Raw genomic sequence first — 19,516 nt, 5'->3', positions numbered from 1 at the left:
TTTATGAGAAGGAAGGGAGGCACTGGCTGAATGGTTAAGTCTAGCTGCATGAGATCCACGAGTTCTGGAACTCTTATCTGGATCTTGGTAGCTGGCATTCGGCTCAGTGACACGGTCACTCTCCAACATCCAAGTTAACACCCTGAAAATACAACAACAATCATGGTTAATTAAATTTGTAAAAATCAGAATGATCTAAATGTATTAAATAGATTATTTTCATCATATAGAAAATGAATCTTCTTCATTAGACAGGTTTAGGAGCAGAACAAGGATAATTGGAACACCTACAGAATCAGTTGAGAAATTACCTCTACTAAAGGACAAAATATTTACTTCAGGAGGTCCCATTACTATATTTATTCATTTTGACCCATTGTTATTACAAATTCCCTCTTTCCTCCACAAACAGTCTACATCTATGCTATGTAAATGGAAGAGTTCAGAAATACTCATATGTGTAAGAGAAGTTATATGTTATCATTCTAGTCCAAATAAAAACTTACATATATTCAACATTGTTAATTAATAGTTCTGAATCAACAATTTTCCATAAAGATCATATTTTTATACTAAATTGGAAAATGTGACTAATAAAGTAAGTGTTGGAAAGTGAGATCATGATGAAAGAGATAGCTTGATAACAAAGATATCAAATTATAATTATTATTGCATATGAATTCATAAATTAGAAATTAAATGTAGATATGTATCAGTATATAAAGTGAAAACACTATCAGTTTAAAATCACTAGTACCATATGTTACAATCTAGTCCAAATCATTCTAATATATTATCAATTCAATCTTTCTATTGTCTTATAGTAACAGAAATGAGTTAACACTTCTCTGCGTTTATTGTCAATATTTCATTTCACTCCATACATTAGAATTTAATAGCTAATTTAACGAGCTTTCCTACCAGACATCAGCTATTTCTATATATATAATATTCAGATAAATATCTTTCAAATAAGTACCAGTAAACAATTTTCAAAGTTGAAATTAATTTACCAACTCACTATGATCTCAAATTCTTCAAGAGAAATGTTTTAAAAACCAGATATTTTTTATCAGTTGAGAAAAATAAAGAAAGATATCTAATAGTCTTTTCTGTAGTGTTCATCTCTTAAGGGATCAGTACAAAGCCTTTAGATGTTTAGCTTTTAACGACCCATGAGCACACAGCTGTACTTTATTTGGCCTACTGGCATTCTCAGACTAGAATCTTTGAAGTTTGCCATTATTCTCTACTCACAGACGGCAACCATCTTGCTAGACGACCTCACTTCTTTGATCTCGCTTTAGGTTACTTTGTGTCTGCCATATGTAGAATCTCAAAAAGCCTCCATCTCAAAAGCACAAGATTCTTAGGTAACTTAGTGAGGATTTTTTCAGTATTGAAGTCAAGTAAGATGAAAATACTTGTACAAAGAGTCAGTAATGTTTTAATACAGCTTTTGATATTTTTCTCTCTCAAAGGAGCTTTGATGATTAAAAGAGGACAATAATCAATTCCCTGGTTAATTTTCTGATTCAATTATTCCCCAATTACTGTCAATACTGTTTTTTCTCTTTTCTTTATGGCATAGAGTTAATTTTCTCTTTCCACTCTTAATCTAGGAGGCTTTACCTACACCAAATCATAGCATGCAGTCAGCTTTGAAGTGAAGGAAGGATATTTTGCTAGATTCTATCAAAATAGAAGTCTTTTAACTTGTACTCAGTCAATTGGTAAAGTTTTTCTCAATCTCAGTGTACTTGTAATTTGATATTATTTACTGCATGGCTAGCTGTAATTAATTCTTTCTTTGACTACACTTTATAAAGGGATTCAATGTACACAAAGGGTTAGAGCTAGGTTAACTTCTATTCTATCAATAGGTTTTCCTCATAACATCAAACACAAACTCAGGCAATTGATAGCATTTAGTTTTTTTAGAAAGTTGAAAAGGAAATAAAATATTAATGGTCTCAAGAGAAAAAGCCTGTGAGGATATTTAAACCTTGGGGAATTTGAGACAAAGAGATTTTTTGTTTGTTTTAAAGATTGATAAATTCTTTTTGAAATGGAAATAGAGATAAAAAGAGACAATTGTATATAAGACTGTTTTAAATCCATGGTAAAGACATTACTTAAACTTTATTTCTGTGTGGTGAAATGAAATATGTTACTTAAATTATGTCAAAAGTATCCTATGTAAGCTTCACTTGAAACAATTTGTCTTATCTTGAAATTATAATATTATATTGGGGTTTGAACCTAGCAATTTTTAGAGAATTATGTATGTAAAATTTACTTTATCCATTAATAAAACTGTGAATTATGAAGTTATTCTATATGTTATAGAAGAAAATCTTTTTTTTTACTCAACAGATCTCCAAGCAATTTATTTGCTCTATGTATACTAGAAATTATTTTCTTAATTTAGCATATTAATGATTTACCCAGATCCTTTCCCAAAACCAGCAATGAAAAATATTCATGAATTGAGTGACCTTCAACATGATAGTTTTCTAATACCTGCTGTATCAATCTAGCATTGATATACATGCTGTAACAATTTAGTGTTGTAATACTTGTATAAATTCATACTTGAAATATGTGTATCAATACATTGATACACATTGTCATGTAGCTATAAATACAAAGTTTGCCTGATTCTATACAGGCAGAGATACATGTTAGAAATACAAAATGGTTTTCAAATCTTCCAATATGGATATAGACTAAATATCATTTTGTTTGTAACCTGTACAATACGTCTGTAGTAGGTATCTAATACAATTTGTAATACTTAGCAATATCTGTATTGATATTGATTATTTCATACTGTTCTATTCTACTGAGTGCTGAAAATTATCTTGTAATACTGATGCAAGCAATCTTATATAGCACAGTATAATATGCTGATTCACTTTTATCGCAAACATGCATGTATCAAAATAAGAAAATTGGAACTTACTTGGAACTGGTAGGATCCATTAAATTAGGCATTGGAGGTAATGATTCCTTATCATAAACAGTACTTATTCCACTATCGATATAACTACTACTATCTGATGATTTAACACCTTTATTAGTCTTCTTTTTATTCACTGCACTACGATTACCTTGTCCTATCACATCAGTCCAACATGACATACTCACATGTTGGGCCTCTCTCTCCATTTTATTTTTAGAAGTCCGAGCTTGATGATGGTGATGATGATGATGATGAATATGTTTATGTGTTTCTTTGCCCAACTTTTCCTCACCTACACCACTATCACAAGATTGAGAGGACACAAAGTCTCTTTTCCGATGTTGATGCGTAAAGCTACGAGAATGAAGAGCACTAGAACCACTGTTCGGGGCAGGTAAAGATTGATTTAATCTCTTGCGAGCCAACATTGGAGATTTATTTGGCGGTGAATGTCCACTGGGCGTATGATGACTGGAACTTGCCCATATCCGACTACAATGTTGATCTAAAATACTTTCAGCAGTTTCATCTTCTATCACAGAATTGGAAGGTATAAAGGGTATATTAAATGAAGCGGTTGTATTTTTAACCATTGATGACGAAAGTTTTTCTTCTTCTAATTTAGAATCCTGCAAAAAGTAAATATTTTGTGTTTCATAGCAAAAATTTAATAATGTGGAAAAGGTTTTAACAAATTCAACCCAAGGAATGAAGAATTCAAGACGCATGCAAGAAAAATTTAATATGGAAAGGGGCAATGAGTTTATTATTTGTACTCGAGGCAAACTAGATATATTCAACTTAAGTTTAATCCATGAATCAGAGGAAACATTAAATACTTGTTTGTACTAAGACAAGACTGATACAAGATTTTCAAACCATGATAAAACTTTTCTCAAAGGCTCGTTGAAAAAGTTTTCAAAGGGAAATATCTTACCATCAAAGAGAGTACTTTTTAAAAAAAAATGAAAAAAAATATAGATGTGAACTTAATGGTATAGTAATTATAAAATCTAGTTTTAACATACCTCTAAAGATTTTAATTTTTCCTCCATTTTCATTCCCATTTCTTGTTCTTCATAAACCCGTTTTAACTTCTCTATAACCAGAGCTGCAAATTTCTTTGGATCTGTTTCTGCAATATTTCTGTCTTTTGGTGCCCTTTCAGTTCGCTAAAACAAGAAAAAAAGTGTCTTGATTAACATGTAAAGTATTGTAACATTATCATTAGTGTATAAATGAAAATTTATATTTTTTTCGATTTGAAATTGAGTTTTACATCCATGACTACATTTTCAGCTCCTATATCATGTATCATCAGTTTCAATGTTAGGTTTTAGCAATGGAAATATTGAATAAAAGAAGGACCATTCTTTTCAGACAGAGATATAAAATCATTTTTTAAATCTTCATACACTTTTCAAAACAGATACTTGGGACAGATCTATTTATGATGGAATACAATATTTTAAGTAACAATGGTCCTCCCTAGGTAACATAACATAGATACTTACAGGTATAATATTCGAATGGAGACCAGCACTGGGCTCTCGATTCACCTGAGCTTGATTTTTCATAGACTTTCTACTTCTCTTCCAACTCCTACTAGATAACCCATCTCTATAATTACAATCATTTCAATCTATTCTTAATGAGCTCATTAATTAATCTAATTAGCTAATTAGTAATCAACACAATTATAATTGGATCAAAGACATTCATATGTAATCATTTGAAAGAAAGTCTGGCATATGTTAAAAGTAACAGTTGGAATGTATCATTTTCAAAGTTTCCCTTCCAAGTTAATGTTCAGTGTTACTTCTTTTTATTTTATTTTACGAGGCCAAGAAACGACAAAACCATAAAAGCTGTGATTTTAAACTTTAACATATGGTAACCTCACACTTTCATATTTTCCACTAAACAATGTCAACCTAACAATAGAGGAAAAATTGCCAAAAACCTGTTTAAACCCAAAAAGGAATGTGATATCATTGAATATCAGCTAGATAACCCCATTTCATAATAGGACTATCATAGAAAGAGATCAAAATTATCATCCCTAATAAAAAAAAACTAAATCCTTTCTTACTAGGGTCAATAAAAAAAAAAGTAGGGAGAAATTCAAACAATCTATTGAAACATGTTGGGGTAGTGAAGAAAGCCAGATACAGATATACGCATCTATTGACTTTCAAATCAATTGGAGGCTAGACTCAATTTCATTGGCTCACACAGGTAAAGGAGAGAAAGATCAAAGGCAAAGTAAAGTCATTAGATAAAAGCCCCTTCCCTTCATAAGTGGCCTGGCCCTTTTATCAACTGTGCATAAATTTCTTCACGGTGGTATGACAAATCCTTTGAAGTGTTTTCATTTGGATAAGGCTGACTGCTGTCTAAAGTCTCACTGAATAGAGTACAGTGTACTCAGTATAATAGTTGTACACCATCAAAGGCTGGCTGAACAATGCCTTTTTCACATGTGCACAAGTCTTAGTAATAGGTTTTCAGTACAATTTAATTACTACCTACTAAAATTTACTCTGCTGTTTACAAGTGTTTAACAAGAATAAAACTACCATGTTCAAATTGAAGATAAAGCTTATAAAATAAGAAAGTGTTTGGGTGTTACTGTTAGTATACATACCAGGTCTATATATAAGATAAAAGTTGAACAATGGTTAAATTGAGACCAGAGTCCAGGTTGTTTCATTTTATCTAAAACAACCTACATCTCTTACATTCCTTCAGGATTTCAATCAGTTTTATTTTGTCTGCTTTTATTTTTTGAAAAAAATTTACCACAATTTGAACAAACCAAAATTTCAATATCGCTTAATAACTGATGTACTTGGCATTATTCTAACAATGAAATATTTGTTGAACATAATATTAATAATAGTTTAATGGATAAAATTCGAAGCTGTGTCTACTGCAATTAAAATTTGATGGCTTGCAAAATGAGTGATTTCTCTTAATTTATTTTCATGAAAGTGAAAGAATTTAATATTGACATTAACTTTCATCTTAAAATATGACCTGGGGCTAATTTGATTTAATCTATGTTTAGATCACAGTCTCCTTACTTCACTGATCAAAGTGGTATATATAAGTAAAACTTGGAGCCTTCCTGTCACACACCAATTGTCACTCGCTCAACCAGAACCAACCCAGTCAAACCAACTGGTGTTAAAAGGCGATAAAGGCTACAATAGATTGAGGTCTCCTAAGTAAACAGCTATGCTATAGGACTGAAAAACTCTAAACAATACTTCAAATAAATGTTTCTTTCATCTCACCAAACTAGGTCTCAATAAAGTGTCCATCAAAACAGCTTATTGTTTATGGTGTTTTATAATAAAATAGGTTTTTTTGATGTTGGAGGTGATAAAATAGTTCATCTTTCTTTTATACTTCTCTATTAGATTTTATACCTTTAACATTACTAGAAAAATATTATAACATTTTTCATGTCACCTGTGACTTTACAACGCTATCTCGCAAAGGTAACCTAGTGCTTGAACTTTCCAAAATAGTTTCACTTTTTTAACCTTAAATATTTTACTAATTGGTCAGAGTGGTCAATTAGAAAGGAGACTATTAATGGAAATAGGGGTAAAACAGGTACACAAACTGACCTCTCTGATGACCTAGACATAAAATGCATTAGTCAAGATGTGATATAGTTTAAAATTATCATTTATCTTGACAACTATTTCTACCACAAGTTCATGATCTTCACCTTAAAATTATTTAATTGAGTGAATGGGACAAAAGGAAATTACAGCTCAATACATTAATGGTACATGACAAGGCATGCTTTTGCTTTCAAAACACCATTCACTCAAGGTTTCAGATCTTATAGCAATGATAATAAGTTATATTTATAATTTAATCTTAATATCAAGTCCAAATTCCATGACTGAGGACAATAAAAGTCTGGTGACTTCAATTGTCATTGGAGATAAAATATCTCTAGTTTCCACTCCTTTACTTTTTGATGTTTCATTAGAGATTTGAAATAATAGTATTATATTAATCTTTTATTATGAAATGATAGACAGTCTGGAAATTATCATTATTTTATGTAGTCTACAGACAGAGACATGGTATAATTTGACTTGATGTAAAGTAATGATAACATACCACAAGGCCTAGACAAAACTCTATTAAACACTGGCTATTCATGTGGTATTTTTGCCTGTCAAGTCTAGCAGAGGTCAACAATCATTTATATGCACAGTTTAAATAAAGTTGGTAAAATTTCTGAATTAATAAATAAAATTCAGGTAGATAACAAATTCAACAGAATAACCTTGTTTTGCCTCATGTGTTTTGTTGCTCTTTGTTCATGAGCATATATACTGGCTGAGCTCTATTTGTCTTTGAATGTGCCTTTCAAATTTATCTTTATTATGCCAATTGAGAAACACTTGCATTGAAATCATTGTATTTAAGTAACAGAAGCCAAAAACTGCACAGAAAGGAATGTCATCTGCATCTCAATGTCAAATATAACAAAAGAAAAACCCTTATAAAAAAGTTTTGAATAAGTGAACATCTAACAAATTATTTTTTAATTACAATGTTGGATCATTGCTTTGATGATTTTTGTTGTACTACATGATATATATTGACTCTTATCAGAACAACACCCTAATTATACTTTACATATATAATTCTTTTTTATAATAATACATTATTATAGAATATATACATCAAAGAGGGTTTTTATGTTTTATGTTTTATATAGAATATTTTAACATGAATGGTTAATTTGACAATGATATTTTAACATTATGGACACCCCCAAATTTCAGGCCAGAGTATTATGTTATTTAACTGACTTTTACTTATCTGAAAATATTATTCCATCTCAAGTCAGATTTTTTTTTGGAAAGTTCAATTTCATACTTATCAACAAGTTTAGCATCATTTAAGCTTATATTATGGTTTAACATTGTTAGATAATTAGAAGAAAATCTGATCCTTTTTCACCTGCAGCAAACAGATGTTCATTATTTTTTTTTTTTTTAAAAAGTTTCCTAATATACAATGTTAATGAATTCATAAGGAGAACTTCAATACTAAGTTCCACACAGTAGAGATTGCTAGACAAAACCAGTTTAATTGTTTAGTTTTAGTACAAAGCAATGTGCACATTAAAAATAAATAATGCATAAGAAAGTTGTGTTTGATGACATCCCATGAATGTTTAAAAGGATACACCATGCTATGGTTCAACTGTGTACAATTAAATGACAATTCCACATTTGAGTTTTAGAGAAAGAATGAAAATATTCAGCTTCAAGTCAGGATAATGGACCACATTATGCAATGAAGGTCATTTTGTACATAGTGCAATGGATCTGGATTGAACCCCTAAGGTGTTAACGATGACTGCAAGTCTGTTTGAGATAAGGTGCTGAATCTTCCTCAAGGTAAGAAAAATTATGATGCCACAGCCAGTGCTGGCCCAGTGTCAGCATTCAACACCTCCAGACTCTCCACAAGAGTAGGAGACTTTGAATACCGGTAGTTGAAAATTTTAATATTTGAACATTTGGCATGGTGTATCCCTTTAAATTTATGAAGTGCAAGAGGAGATACTTACACTGAACTATCTGTTAAGGAGATAGTGTCATCTGTTAAGGCATCACTTGACAAACTCTGTAATTCGCTATCCACAGTAGATACAGGGGCATAGGAAACATGGGCTGGATATGAAGAACTTGACATTCGTGAGGTATAACGGGAACACCTAGATGAAGTGAGAGATGAAAGAACTGAATAATACTGATTGCGGTAGCTAAATCAAAAATTGGTGATTAGAAATTAAGGCAAGTGCAAACACAAAAGCAACACATAATTTAGAGTAAAAATAAATGTCAACACCGATGTGAAAAGTAACAAATTGATTGAGGAGAAGAAGAATGATGTACCTACCCAATAACAGTTTCAGTTCGTTTAGGTAATTCTGGACGTTGGAAATTATGACCATGGGATTTATTCAAAGCACTAGATCCCACATTAGAACCCAATTGGCTACTTTCAAGTTCTTTGTCCTCAATTAGGGCCGGTAAAAGTCCTGTCTGGGACACTGGCCTAGCACTATTTGAACCACTAGAACGGCTTGATTTTGGACTATCGCCGTAGTTCTGTACATATTGCACATAAAAATCTGAATTTAAAAATGCAGGATAGGTCACATTTTTCATGTACACCTCCACTTCTGCCTGGGCAGTATCGAAAATGGTGCTGTCTTGTTCTTTACGATTGATTTTGTCCGAAATGTCCTGCCGTGTGGGTTTATCAATACATTTTATTTTGTCTGGCCTCACAAACTTCTTATAAATCACTTTTATAACACTAGGTAATTGTAGAGCATCCTTTTGTCGTAATCCTTCACATGCGAACCAGAAGTCAACCTCTGGACATCCGCCACTTTCCTTATCTAGATATTCCTTAAATAACTCCACACCATCACTATCACTTAACAGATGGTGTAATGTTTCAGCCCATTTTAAATGGGGAGGTGTACCATTCTCAGTAAAGGGAGGTGAATTAGCAGCACTTCCTTCAGGTTCAAATCCAAGAGGAGCATCCATATCATCAATAAATAAACCTTGCGTGGAACAACTTAAAGATCCTCCTGTTTTGTCCAGATTAGATTTCCGAGGGGTTGCAGCGGGTGAATGTGTTACTTCACCTTTACTTGACGAAATGCTTTTACCAGAAGACTGACTCTTACTGGACACTTGACTTTTATGTGAGCCACTACTTCGTGTTGACATGCCTCCGTTAGACTGAAGCTCATTTTCTTCTCCAGGAACAGGTGGTCTTGGTGCTGATTCCGTAAAATTATTACCACCCGAGTCATTCAGAAATTCAAACACCTTGCTGGTCATCCTCACAAATTTGTGAGGTCAATCTCTGACCGCAAGATGGTATTGTCACAAACAAATTTTCTTACATCTATAAAAGAAAATAATCGAATATTAGATGAAGATATACAACTGATAAATAGTGAAGTAAAGAAATAAAATCTGTTTACATCACAAGGATGTAAAAATGACAAACATAATAAAATCATCATTCAATGAGGTCAGCTAGTTCACATCCATGATAACCAATGCAATAACAGAACAGTTTAAGTTCGACTTTCAACAAATCTCATGAAACATTTGAAGACATTCTTTTATTCATAAAACACATTAAATTACTCCTTTGGAAAAAAAACTTATTTTTGGATCCTTTGAACTATTGTGGCTGCTTTTCTTTTTAATCAGGAGTGTTTTTTTAAGTGTGCAATTAATGTTAACACATCTGAAAACAAATACTTCGACAGGAAACTAGGGAATCTAAGTTGAGCTGCTGATTCAATATTACCTTTCAACTAAAAGTCATTTGAAAGAAAACTAAGTTTATTCTAAAGTCAATAGAAATCATTTTAAAACACAAACTCAAGCTACAAATCACCTCAACTTTCTGGACGGAAAAAATTCAGTTTAAAAAGATTTAGTGACACAGAGTTACTTTGATGAACTCATTCACACCGACTAAGAAAAAACAAGACAGAAGATTCAGTGAGGTGAAATAAAAAAAGACTCGATTTTGTGTCTTTGATGTTGGAAAGGAAGTCTCAAGCTTCAATCAGAACCCATGTGACACTAAGAAACCTTTAAAGTCTTAAACTATCAAAGTTGTCTGATTTAAAGAATCCTGTGTACCAAAGTGTGTTTACAAGATTTGAGCTGCTAAACTTAGAGACAAATGAACTACATGACCCATCTACAATAGAGAGCTAATAATATTATTCTGTGTCAAGGTGCAATAAAACCAACTAAAGCCAGCCTAAATAGTAACTGCGTCAAGAGAAATAAGAAATATTTGAATCAAAAAATATCATTATAATATATGGAAGTGAGTGAACAAGATGACAATGCATTTTTTACAAATATTACTAGTTTAACTTTTGCCCAATGATGATTTACAATCAAATCATACTGATGTATGTATATGTCTACCATGTAATAAATGTTTTCAAGGTCATATTTTGTACCCATCTTCTTTAATGTCAGTTCTTGAATACCAATATTACGGCGCTCAGGATATTTCATCTAAAGTTAATATGCTTAGTTATAGGTAATGAGCATATTAACATCCTTATAGAATTGCAAGCTAACGCATCAGGACACAAATTGAAATTGAAATTAACACTGAAGGAATAGTAGGCTAAAATAACAAGTGTTAAATGTCAGGTAAAAATAGATCAATATCATCATAGTTTCATCATTATAAAACATTCTAAAATAAATAGAAACCTCTTCTTTATACCTCACGCACAGAAAAACCCAAACATCTCAACAAGTTTTCTGTCTCATCGTAAGAGAATGGAATCGAAGAGAGTAATGGCTGATATAAAAGATAGATTGTTCAACTGTTGCAATAAAAACACTAAACAGTGAATAGTTCGATACAACTTCTATGTATTTAACATCTTTCCTGTTTGATAAAGGTATGCTAAGTATTAAAATCTATAACTACTATTCAAAGAACTTATTGATAAAGTTGAAATTCTAAAAGTAATTGTTACTAATTGATCTTTCTACTCATCTCCTTCAGTTGTGTGCTATTTGATAGGCCTTCAATATCAACTGGTTTCTTTGATCCACCAGATCACATGAGATCAGTTCTATTGAGCTTTTGTTTATGTCTCTGATGCCCTCTTTTGATTGTAATCTCACTGGCTTTGATATACTTTGTAATGGCATATCATTTGAAATGAATGCTGAACTAAAAGAAACTTGCTTTCTTTGACTTGCTTTATTCTTCTCTAAAAAAGAGCTATCAATTTTTTTCTGTGTTTATTAGTGTTTCTAATAGTATGTAGTTGGGTTGTACCATGAAAATTGATGAAACACAAAAGCTTGCAGCCAACGCAAATCTTTTGATTTTAGTTTGATCTTTTCCCTTTGACATTGGGTAGGCCTACACAAAAAGTTTTAGTCTAAATTTTGTTAGGAGTACAAGTTAGCCATGAGCAATATGGGTGTATAACAAAGTGTGTCTGTAACATATCTATAAACCTAACAACAACCTTTAGTCTTTTTTTAGATTTAACCTGATTATTTCAACATGTGAAAAATACTGAAGAAAAAACATCTAGTCCAGAGTTTGATCTGGGTAGCTGATAGAAACATAGATTTTAGATACAGCATTGTGTAACATGAAACCCCCTTTTGTTCATCTAACCATCAAGTGAAACCCGATTCAGTGAATTTAATTTATTCAGCTAAAAGAGTGGAGGGCACATGTGTAACTCAGCAAAAATGGACATTCTTTAACACTCCCTTTGGGGTATTCACTAGAAAAAATAACTAAATACCAAACAGGACTTGCATTCTTTCCCATGGTCCACTACACTGACCAATGTATACTTTCTTGACCACTTCATGTTCTGACCACTACACTGTCCGTCTGAACCATGTTAAGTAAATTTGGCAACATTAGTTAGATTATTTCACTGGACAAATATTACATAATCCAACAATTAACATAATGGCCTCAACTGTCCATCTCCATTTGTCTCCTGCTGACCAGTTAATAACTGCAACCTAATCAGACCTGCAGACTAAACACAATCAAGAAACGTAAAAACTGACCTAAATGTTCTTTCTTTTTTAAGTATATATCACGAAACCAGTGCAATTTACAAGACAAACGAACGGACTAAAATAACATATTTGCCCTGATATATTTGGACTGCTTGAAATAGGTTATCTTTGTTATCTGGATAATGCATGAGCTTTGCATCAAAAGATATACATATTGTAGCATAAACGTGACAAAAAGAACGATTTACACAATGTTGGACAATATATCTTAATACGGGTCGGTGATACAACTCGTTCATTTTCACCTCAAAATACATCAGAAGCCGCCGCCATTACTCTTTTACAAATGGTGGCGCTGTGGGCAACACTTTAACTAGATCACCAAATCATAACATTTTTTACGAAAAGATCAAAGACAATTACCATTTTTCACTTATTCCTTTGATATCCGATACGACCAGATAACGAAAACACGTCAGCTGGGCGTTTATTAAGGAATATTCAACTACACTACTACACTATCAATATCGCGAATAAAATATTACCTTCTGTTATGCTATAAACAACTGCTGCTCCATATAGACAATTTACTATGATCAATTAGAAAAAAGGGAACATCAAACGCCAATCTTACTCGCATATCAATTTCAGAATGGAAGAAAAATTGTTTCTAAAAATATTTCTAATTATCAAAATAATTATCTTACTATGGATTCTCAAAATTATCGGATGTTACTCCATATAATTAAACCACTGATTGGGACCTGTAGTAAATCAACAAACCTAATTAGAAAGGACAATTTACGATGTCATATGCACCAGTCACAATATACATGGGGTAACATAATCAGGCCAAAAACCCAATATACCACACACGTTACAACTATTTACACTTACCCCTATGTAACGTACACATAACAGAATATTACTTTCTAAAACAACGTAAGAAATTTGTGTGAACGATAGAAGCCAAGTCCTGTTATATTCCCGATAATAATCCATACACTTGAAGAATAACTTCTGAACTTTAAGAAATGTCTCTCACACCGTTGGATGGCCTTTACACTTGAAAGGGTAGGAATTCCGTCAAAAATAAACATTAAAAGGCCATCACTGATATATCCATTAGAACTTGTAATATCCGTCAATTAGTGCAACATGTATAATCCAGAAGAATACTCATCCACAAGAAGAAATCCATGATCACATGAAATAAATACCTCAAATTTACTGTAGAAATTGTTTAGTTGAGTTGCTGACGCCGTTTCATTGCCATTGGGTTAGAACGCGGGTTTGTTGTATACTGTACTGACTAAACACTCACTTTGACGGGTCGCCTCGCTATCTACATATGGCAATCCTCGTAACAAGATAAATGATTGAGCTTACCTTTGCATTGCGGCCGAAGACAAAGGCTATCTCTATCCAGAATTAGAGTTGTAAGGAACAAACACAGTAGAGACTATTTGAAAAGTTTGAATGTATAAAGATCAAAGCCACATGCCCGCCGCCGACAATCCCCCCATACTATGTGACGTCATACCTTTTAGATGGACCGCACCAATGAAATTCCAGCTAGAAACAACACTGAGAGAAATCACCTAGACCAGTCTATTATTAAAGGGTCCTCAGCTAGTACAATAAGACTTGAAAAGTCTCATATATTTTGATTATGACATGTAAGCCCACAAAAATTATACCCACATAAAATCTACGAGATTCCAAAAAACATGTCAATGTACATTATTGCATGGTAAAGCATTTAAATATTAAATATTTCTACACGGTTACCTTTAACCTACTTTGTAACTCTTTATAGCTTCCGATAGCAACACTCGGTTGGGAGAATTTCAAGCCTTTGATATTACCGCCTCGGTTAATTACATATCAGTACAATTAACTTATGTTTTGATGTAATGTAAACAAACATGAATAACTTTCCCTTGTGATCCCAATTATGGCACTTATTTAAGCATATAAAAATTTGACGATTTCGTGAAATAATTTGATAAACTTTAAAGTTATTTTTGACAATACCTCTGCCCTTATAAATTACACATGTTTGCCGGAGGCCGCCTTTGATGTTCAGGCCAATGTATTAAGCACAGTTGTAAATCAAAGGAAAAAGAGTGGATAGAAAAACTCAACTGACAAATACGAATTTTAAATTCAGAGAACGCTTGATATTTCTATTTTCTTACAGACCCACAGAAACTATACGACAAATATGTAAAACATATTAAAATATCATACATTTGGTAGGTTAAAAGGCGTTTGCTAAGGACATCAAATCATACTTATGATAACATTTTGGCAACGAGCCAATATTATTTCTTTCATCTTTGTGGACAGATGCCTATGTCTTTTTGAGTTTCTTCACAAAGGCTGTGTTGGATAATTAATGTAAATAAAATTTACAATAAATATTTGGTAAAATGGGGTTAACTAAGTGTTGGAAAGATATTTTATTCAGTCATTTTTTTGTCCAAGTAAATAGGTATCGTCTTTAGGTGAAAAAACAACGTTATAACTACTTTACAAATCTCATTATTTACATTAATTAACTCAATAAACTCTCTACTACATCTTTACATCTAGACCACAATAGACCATTCGTTATATGTTGTCACTTACTGTAGATCATAGTCCGATAGTCGACTTTTACCCTCAAATAACACTTCGTTATAGCGACTTACCATCATCTACTGTAGATATAGACCACACTATTGTATCTATAGTTACTTACCACCATCTACTGTATATATGGACCACTCTATTATATCTATAATTACTAGCCGTCATCTACTGTAGATATAGCCAACTCTATTTTATTTATAGTTACTTGCCACCATCTACTGTAGATATAGACCACTCTTTATATCTATGGTTACTTACCATCATCTACTGTAGATATAGACCACTCTATTATATCTATAGTTACTAGCCGTCATCTACTACAGATATAGACCACTCTACAATATCTGTAGTAACTTATCATCACCTACTGTAGATATAGACCACTCTACAATATCTGTAGATACTTATCATCACCTACTGTAGATATAGACCACTCTATTATATCTATAGATACTTGCCATCACCTACTGTAGATATAGACCACTCTATTATATCTATAGTTACTTACCATCATCTACTGTAGATATAGACAACTCTTTTATATCTATAGTTACTTACCATCACCTACTGTAGAGATAGACCACTCTATTATATTTATAATTACTTACCATCACCTACTGTAGAGATAGACCACTCTATTATATCTATAGTTACTTACCATTACCTACTGTAGATGTAGATCACTCTATTATATTTATAGCTACTTGCTACCACCTACTGTAGATATAGACCACTCTATTATATTTATAATTACTTACCATCATCTACTGTAGATATAGACCACTCTATTATATCTATAGTTACTTACCATCACCTACTGTAGATGTAGATCACTCTATTATATTTATAGCTACTTGCCACCACCTACTGTAGATATAGACCACTCTATTATATTTATAATTACTTATCATCATCTACTGTAGATATAGACCACTCTATTATATCTATAGTTACTTACCATCACCTACTGTAGATGTAGATCACTCTATTATATTTATAGCTACTTGCCACCACCTAATGTAGATATAGACCACTCTATTATATTCACAATTACTTACCATCATCTACTGTAGATATAGATCATTCTATTATATTTATAGTTACTTGCCACCAACTATTGTAGATATAAACCACTCTATTATATCTATAGTAAATCACCATCACCATCATATTTATAGTTACTTACCACCATCTATTGTATATATGGACCACTCTATTATATCCATAGTTACTTACTATCACTTGCTGTAGGCGTAGACCACTCTATTATATCTATAGTTACTAGCCGTCATCTACTGTAGATATAGATCACTTTATAGTTACTAGCCGTCATCTACTGTAGATATAGACCACTCTTTATATCTATGGTTACTTACCATCATCTACTGTAGATATAGATCAGTCTATTATATCTATAGTTACTAACCATCACCTATTGTAGATAAAGACCACTCTATTATATCTATAGTTACTAGCCGTCATCTACTGTAGATATAGATCACTTTATAGTTACTAACCGTCATCCATTGTAGATATAGACCACTCTATTGTATCTATAGTTACTTACCACTATCTACTGTAGATATAGACCACTCTATTATATCTATAGTTACTAGCCGTCATCTTCTGTAGATATAGATCACTCTTTATATCTATGGTTACTTACCATCATCTACTGTATATAGATCACTCTATTATATCTATAGTTACTAACCATCACCTACTGTAGATAAAGACCACTCTATTATATCTATAGTTACTAGCCGTCATCTACTGTAGATATAGATCACTTTATAGTTACTAACCGTCATCCATTGTAGATATAGACCACTCTATTGTATCTATAGTTACTTACCACTATCTACTGTAGATATAGACCACTCTATTATATCTATAGTTACTAGCCGTCATCTTCTGTAGATATAGATCACTTTATAGTTACTAGCCGTCATCAACTGTATATAGACCACTCTATTATATCTATAGTTACTTATCACCATCTACTGTAGATATAGACCACTCCATTGTATCTAAAGTTACTTATCTCCATCTACTGTATATATGGACCACTCTATCATATCTATAATTACTAGCCGTCATCTACTGTAGATATAGCCAACTCTATTTTATTTATAGTTACTTGCCACCATCTACTGTAGATATAGACCACTCTATTGTATCTATAGTTACTTACCACTATCTACTGTAGATATAGACCACTCTATTATATCTATAGTTACTAGCCGTCATCTTCTGTAGATATAGATCACTTTATAGTTACTAGCCGTCATCAACTGTATATATAGACCACTCTATTGTATCTATAGTTACTTATCACCATCTAATGTAGATATAGACCACTCCATTGTATCTAAAGTTACTTACCTCCATCTACTGTAGATGTAGACCACTCTATTATATATATAGTTACTAGCCGTCATCTACTGTATATATAGATCACTTTATAGTTACTAGCCGTCATCTACTGTAGATATAGACCACTCTATTGTATCTATAATTACTTATCACCATCTACTGTAGATATAGACAACTCCATTGTATTTAAAGTTACTTACCTCCATCTACTGTAGATATAGACCACTCTATTATATATATAGTTACTAGCCGTCATCTACTGTAGATATAGACCACTCTATTGTATCTATAGTTACTTATCACCATCTACTGTAGATATAGACAACTCCATTGTATCTATAGTTACTAGCCGTCATCTACTGTAGATATAGACCACTCCACTATATCTATAGTTACTTACCATCACCAACTGTAGATATAGAAAACTCTATTGTATCTATAGTTACTAGCCGTCATCTACTGTAGATATAGACCACTCTATTGTATCTATAGTTACTAGCCGTCATCTACTGCAGATATAGACCACTCCATTGTATCTATAGTTACTAGCCGTCATCTACTGTAGATATAGACCACTCTACTGTATCTATAGTTACTTACCATCACCTACTGTAGATATAGACCACTCTACTACATCGATAGTTACTTATCATCACCTACTGTAGATATAGATCACTCTACTGTATATATAGTTACTTACCATCACCTACTGTAGATATAGACCACTCTACTACATCGATAGTTACTTATCATCACCTACTGTAGATATAGACCACTCTACTATATCTATAGACACCATTACATAATGTAGATATAGACCACTCATTATATCTGTATATACTTATTTAGTTTTTGTATTATCTTTGTTACGGAGACTGCAAAAGTCCTTGCAGTCAGCAAAAACAAAAGTGTTTGTTTTTTTTAAACACACCAGAATAAAAATACTCCATTTCGATTTTCGACTGTGGGACAAGGATTGTAATTTTCATGAAAGTATTTTGAAATTTAACATTGACTTATAACGTATTTTAAACTTGTACATTATGTGATATGTTAAATGTTTTATTTCAAATTTACATATGAATATTGAAAAATTACACGACTATGTTTATTTTTGAATAATTGAAACTTCAAATTTCATCATTAATGGTTTCAAAGCATATCTGATGAATAAAAGCATCAAAATCATATGTTATATGATTTTCAAGGGGATATTAAAGGCAACATAACACACGATGATAAAAAAAATAGACTTCAAAGAACTTGCCGTCTTAGATATACAAGCGCGGAACAAATCGGTAACTCGATATGATTTAAGTATAAAACTTAGCCATATAATCTTAAGTCTTCTTTGTATTTGTATGGATAATCAGTAAGAAAAAAAAGAAGAAATGTTAATCTGCTAGGTTTACCTTTGAAAAACACGATCAAAGGCCTAGTAAATATCATAAAATGATAATGTAGCGTAGGATCTGTGGTTAATTTTAGACGGCTGTCGATCGCCGCTTATTCATCAATATTCACACTCATTAAGGCATAATTTGACACCTACTAAACTACTATAGTGTTTGATGGCTCAGGTCATCTTGGTTTGTCGGCTATCTTTGATGTTTACCTGACGCTTGCTTTGAAGTTCATCTTAAACCTGTCAAGACCGACAACTATTTCTATAATCTAGGATATCAAAAGACAGTTTATATGTATATCAGAGGAAAGTATTTCTGTTTGACACGGCGATTTGGGAAAAGTGTAGGGTTGTATGGTAGTAAAATGACGTTCATGTAGAATGTATCCATCTTGTTTGAGGTCACCCAGTTTTTCTTCTTTGCCTATTTCGGGATTGTAGACACGGAAATTTAACTTCTCTTTACACAATATGAATTTGATTGTTTTGCCTCATAATGATCGTACTCTATCATTA

General features: G+C 32.2%; 2 protein-coding genes across 2 annotated transcripts; one reads left to right on the top strand and one right to left on the bottom strand.

Annotated features, from left to right (window-relative positions):
• Positions 1-9,102: 9,102 nt before the first annotated feature.
• On the bottom strand, positions 9,103-9,504 carry LOTGIDRAFT_58934 (hypothetical protein; the record flags this gene model as incomplete). The annotated part of the gene is made up of 1 exon (XM_009061683.1): positions 9,103-9,504. A coding segment is annotated over one exon (402 nt), but the record flags the coding sequence as incomplete, so codon positions are not given.
• A 5,698-nt stretch (positions 9,505-15,202) lies between these two features.
• Positions 15,203-18,360, top strand: LOTGIDRAFT_106069 (hypothetical protein; the record flags this gene model as incomplete). Its single annotated transcript, XM_009062008.1, has 8 exons — positions 15,203-15,339; positions 15,649-15,738; positions 15,799-15,888; positions 15,949-16,038; positions 16,199-16,288; positions 17,335-17,424; positions 18,167-18,256; positions 18,288-18,360. 8 exons carry the CDS (start codon positions 15,203-15,205, stop codon positions 18,358-18,360), a joined length of 750 nt encoding a protein of 249 aa, XP_009060256.1.
• Between the last annotated feature and the right edge of the window lie 1,156 nt (positions 18,361-19,516).

Source organism: Lottia gigantea (genome assembly GCF_000327385.1).
Source record: "Lottia gigantea unplaced genomic scaffold LOTGIsca_5, whole genome shotgun sequence".
NCBI lineage: Eukaryota > Metazoa > Mollusca > Gastropoda > Lottiidae > Lottia > Lottia gigantea.
Note: the sequence above shows the minus strand (reverse complement) of the source record. Positions and strands in the feature narration are given on the sequence as shown.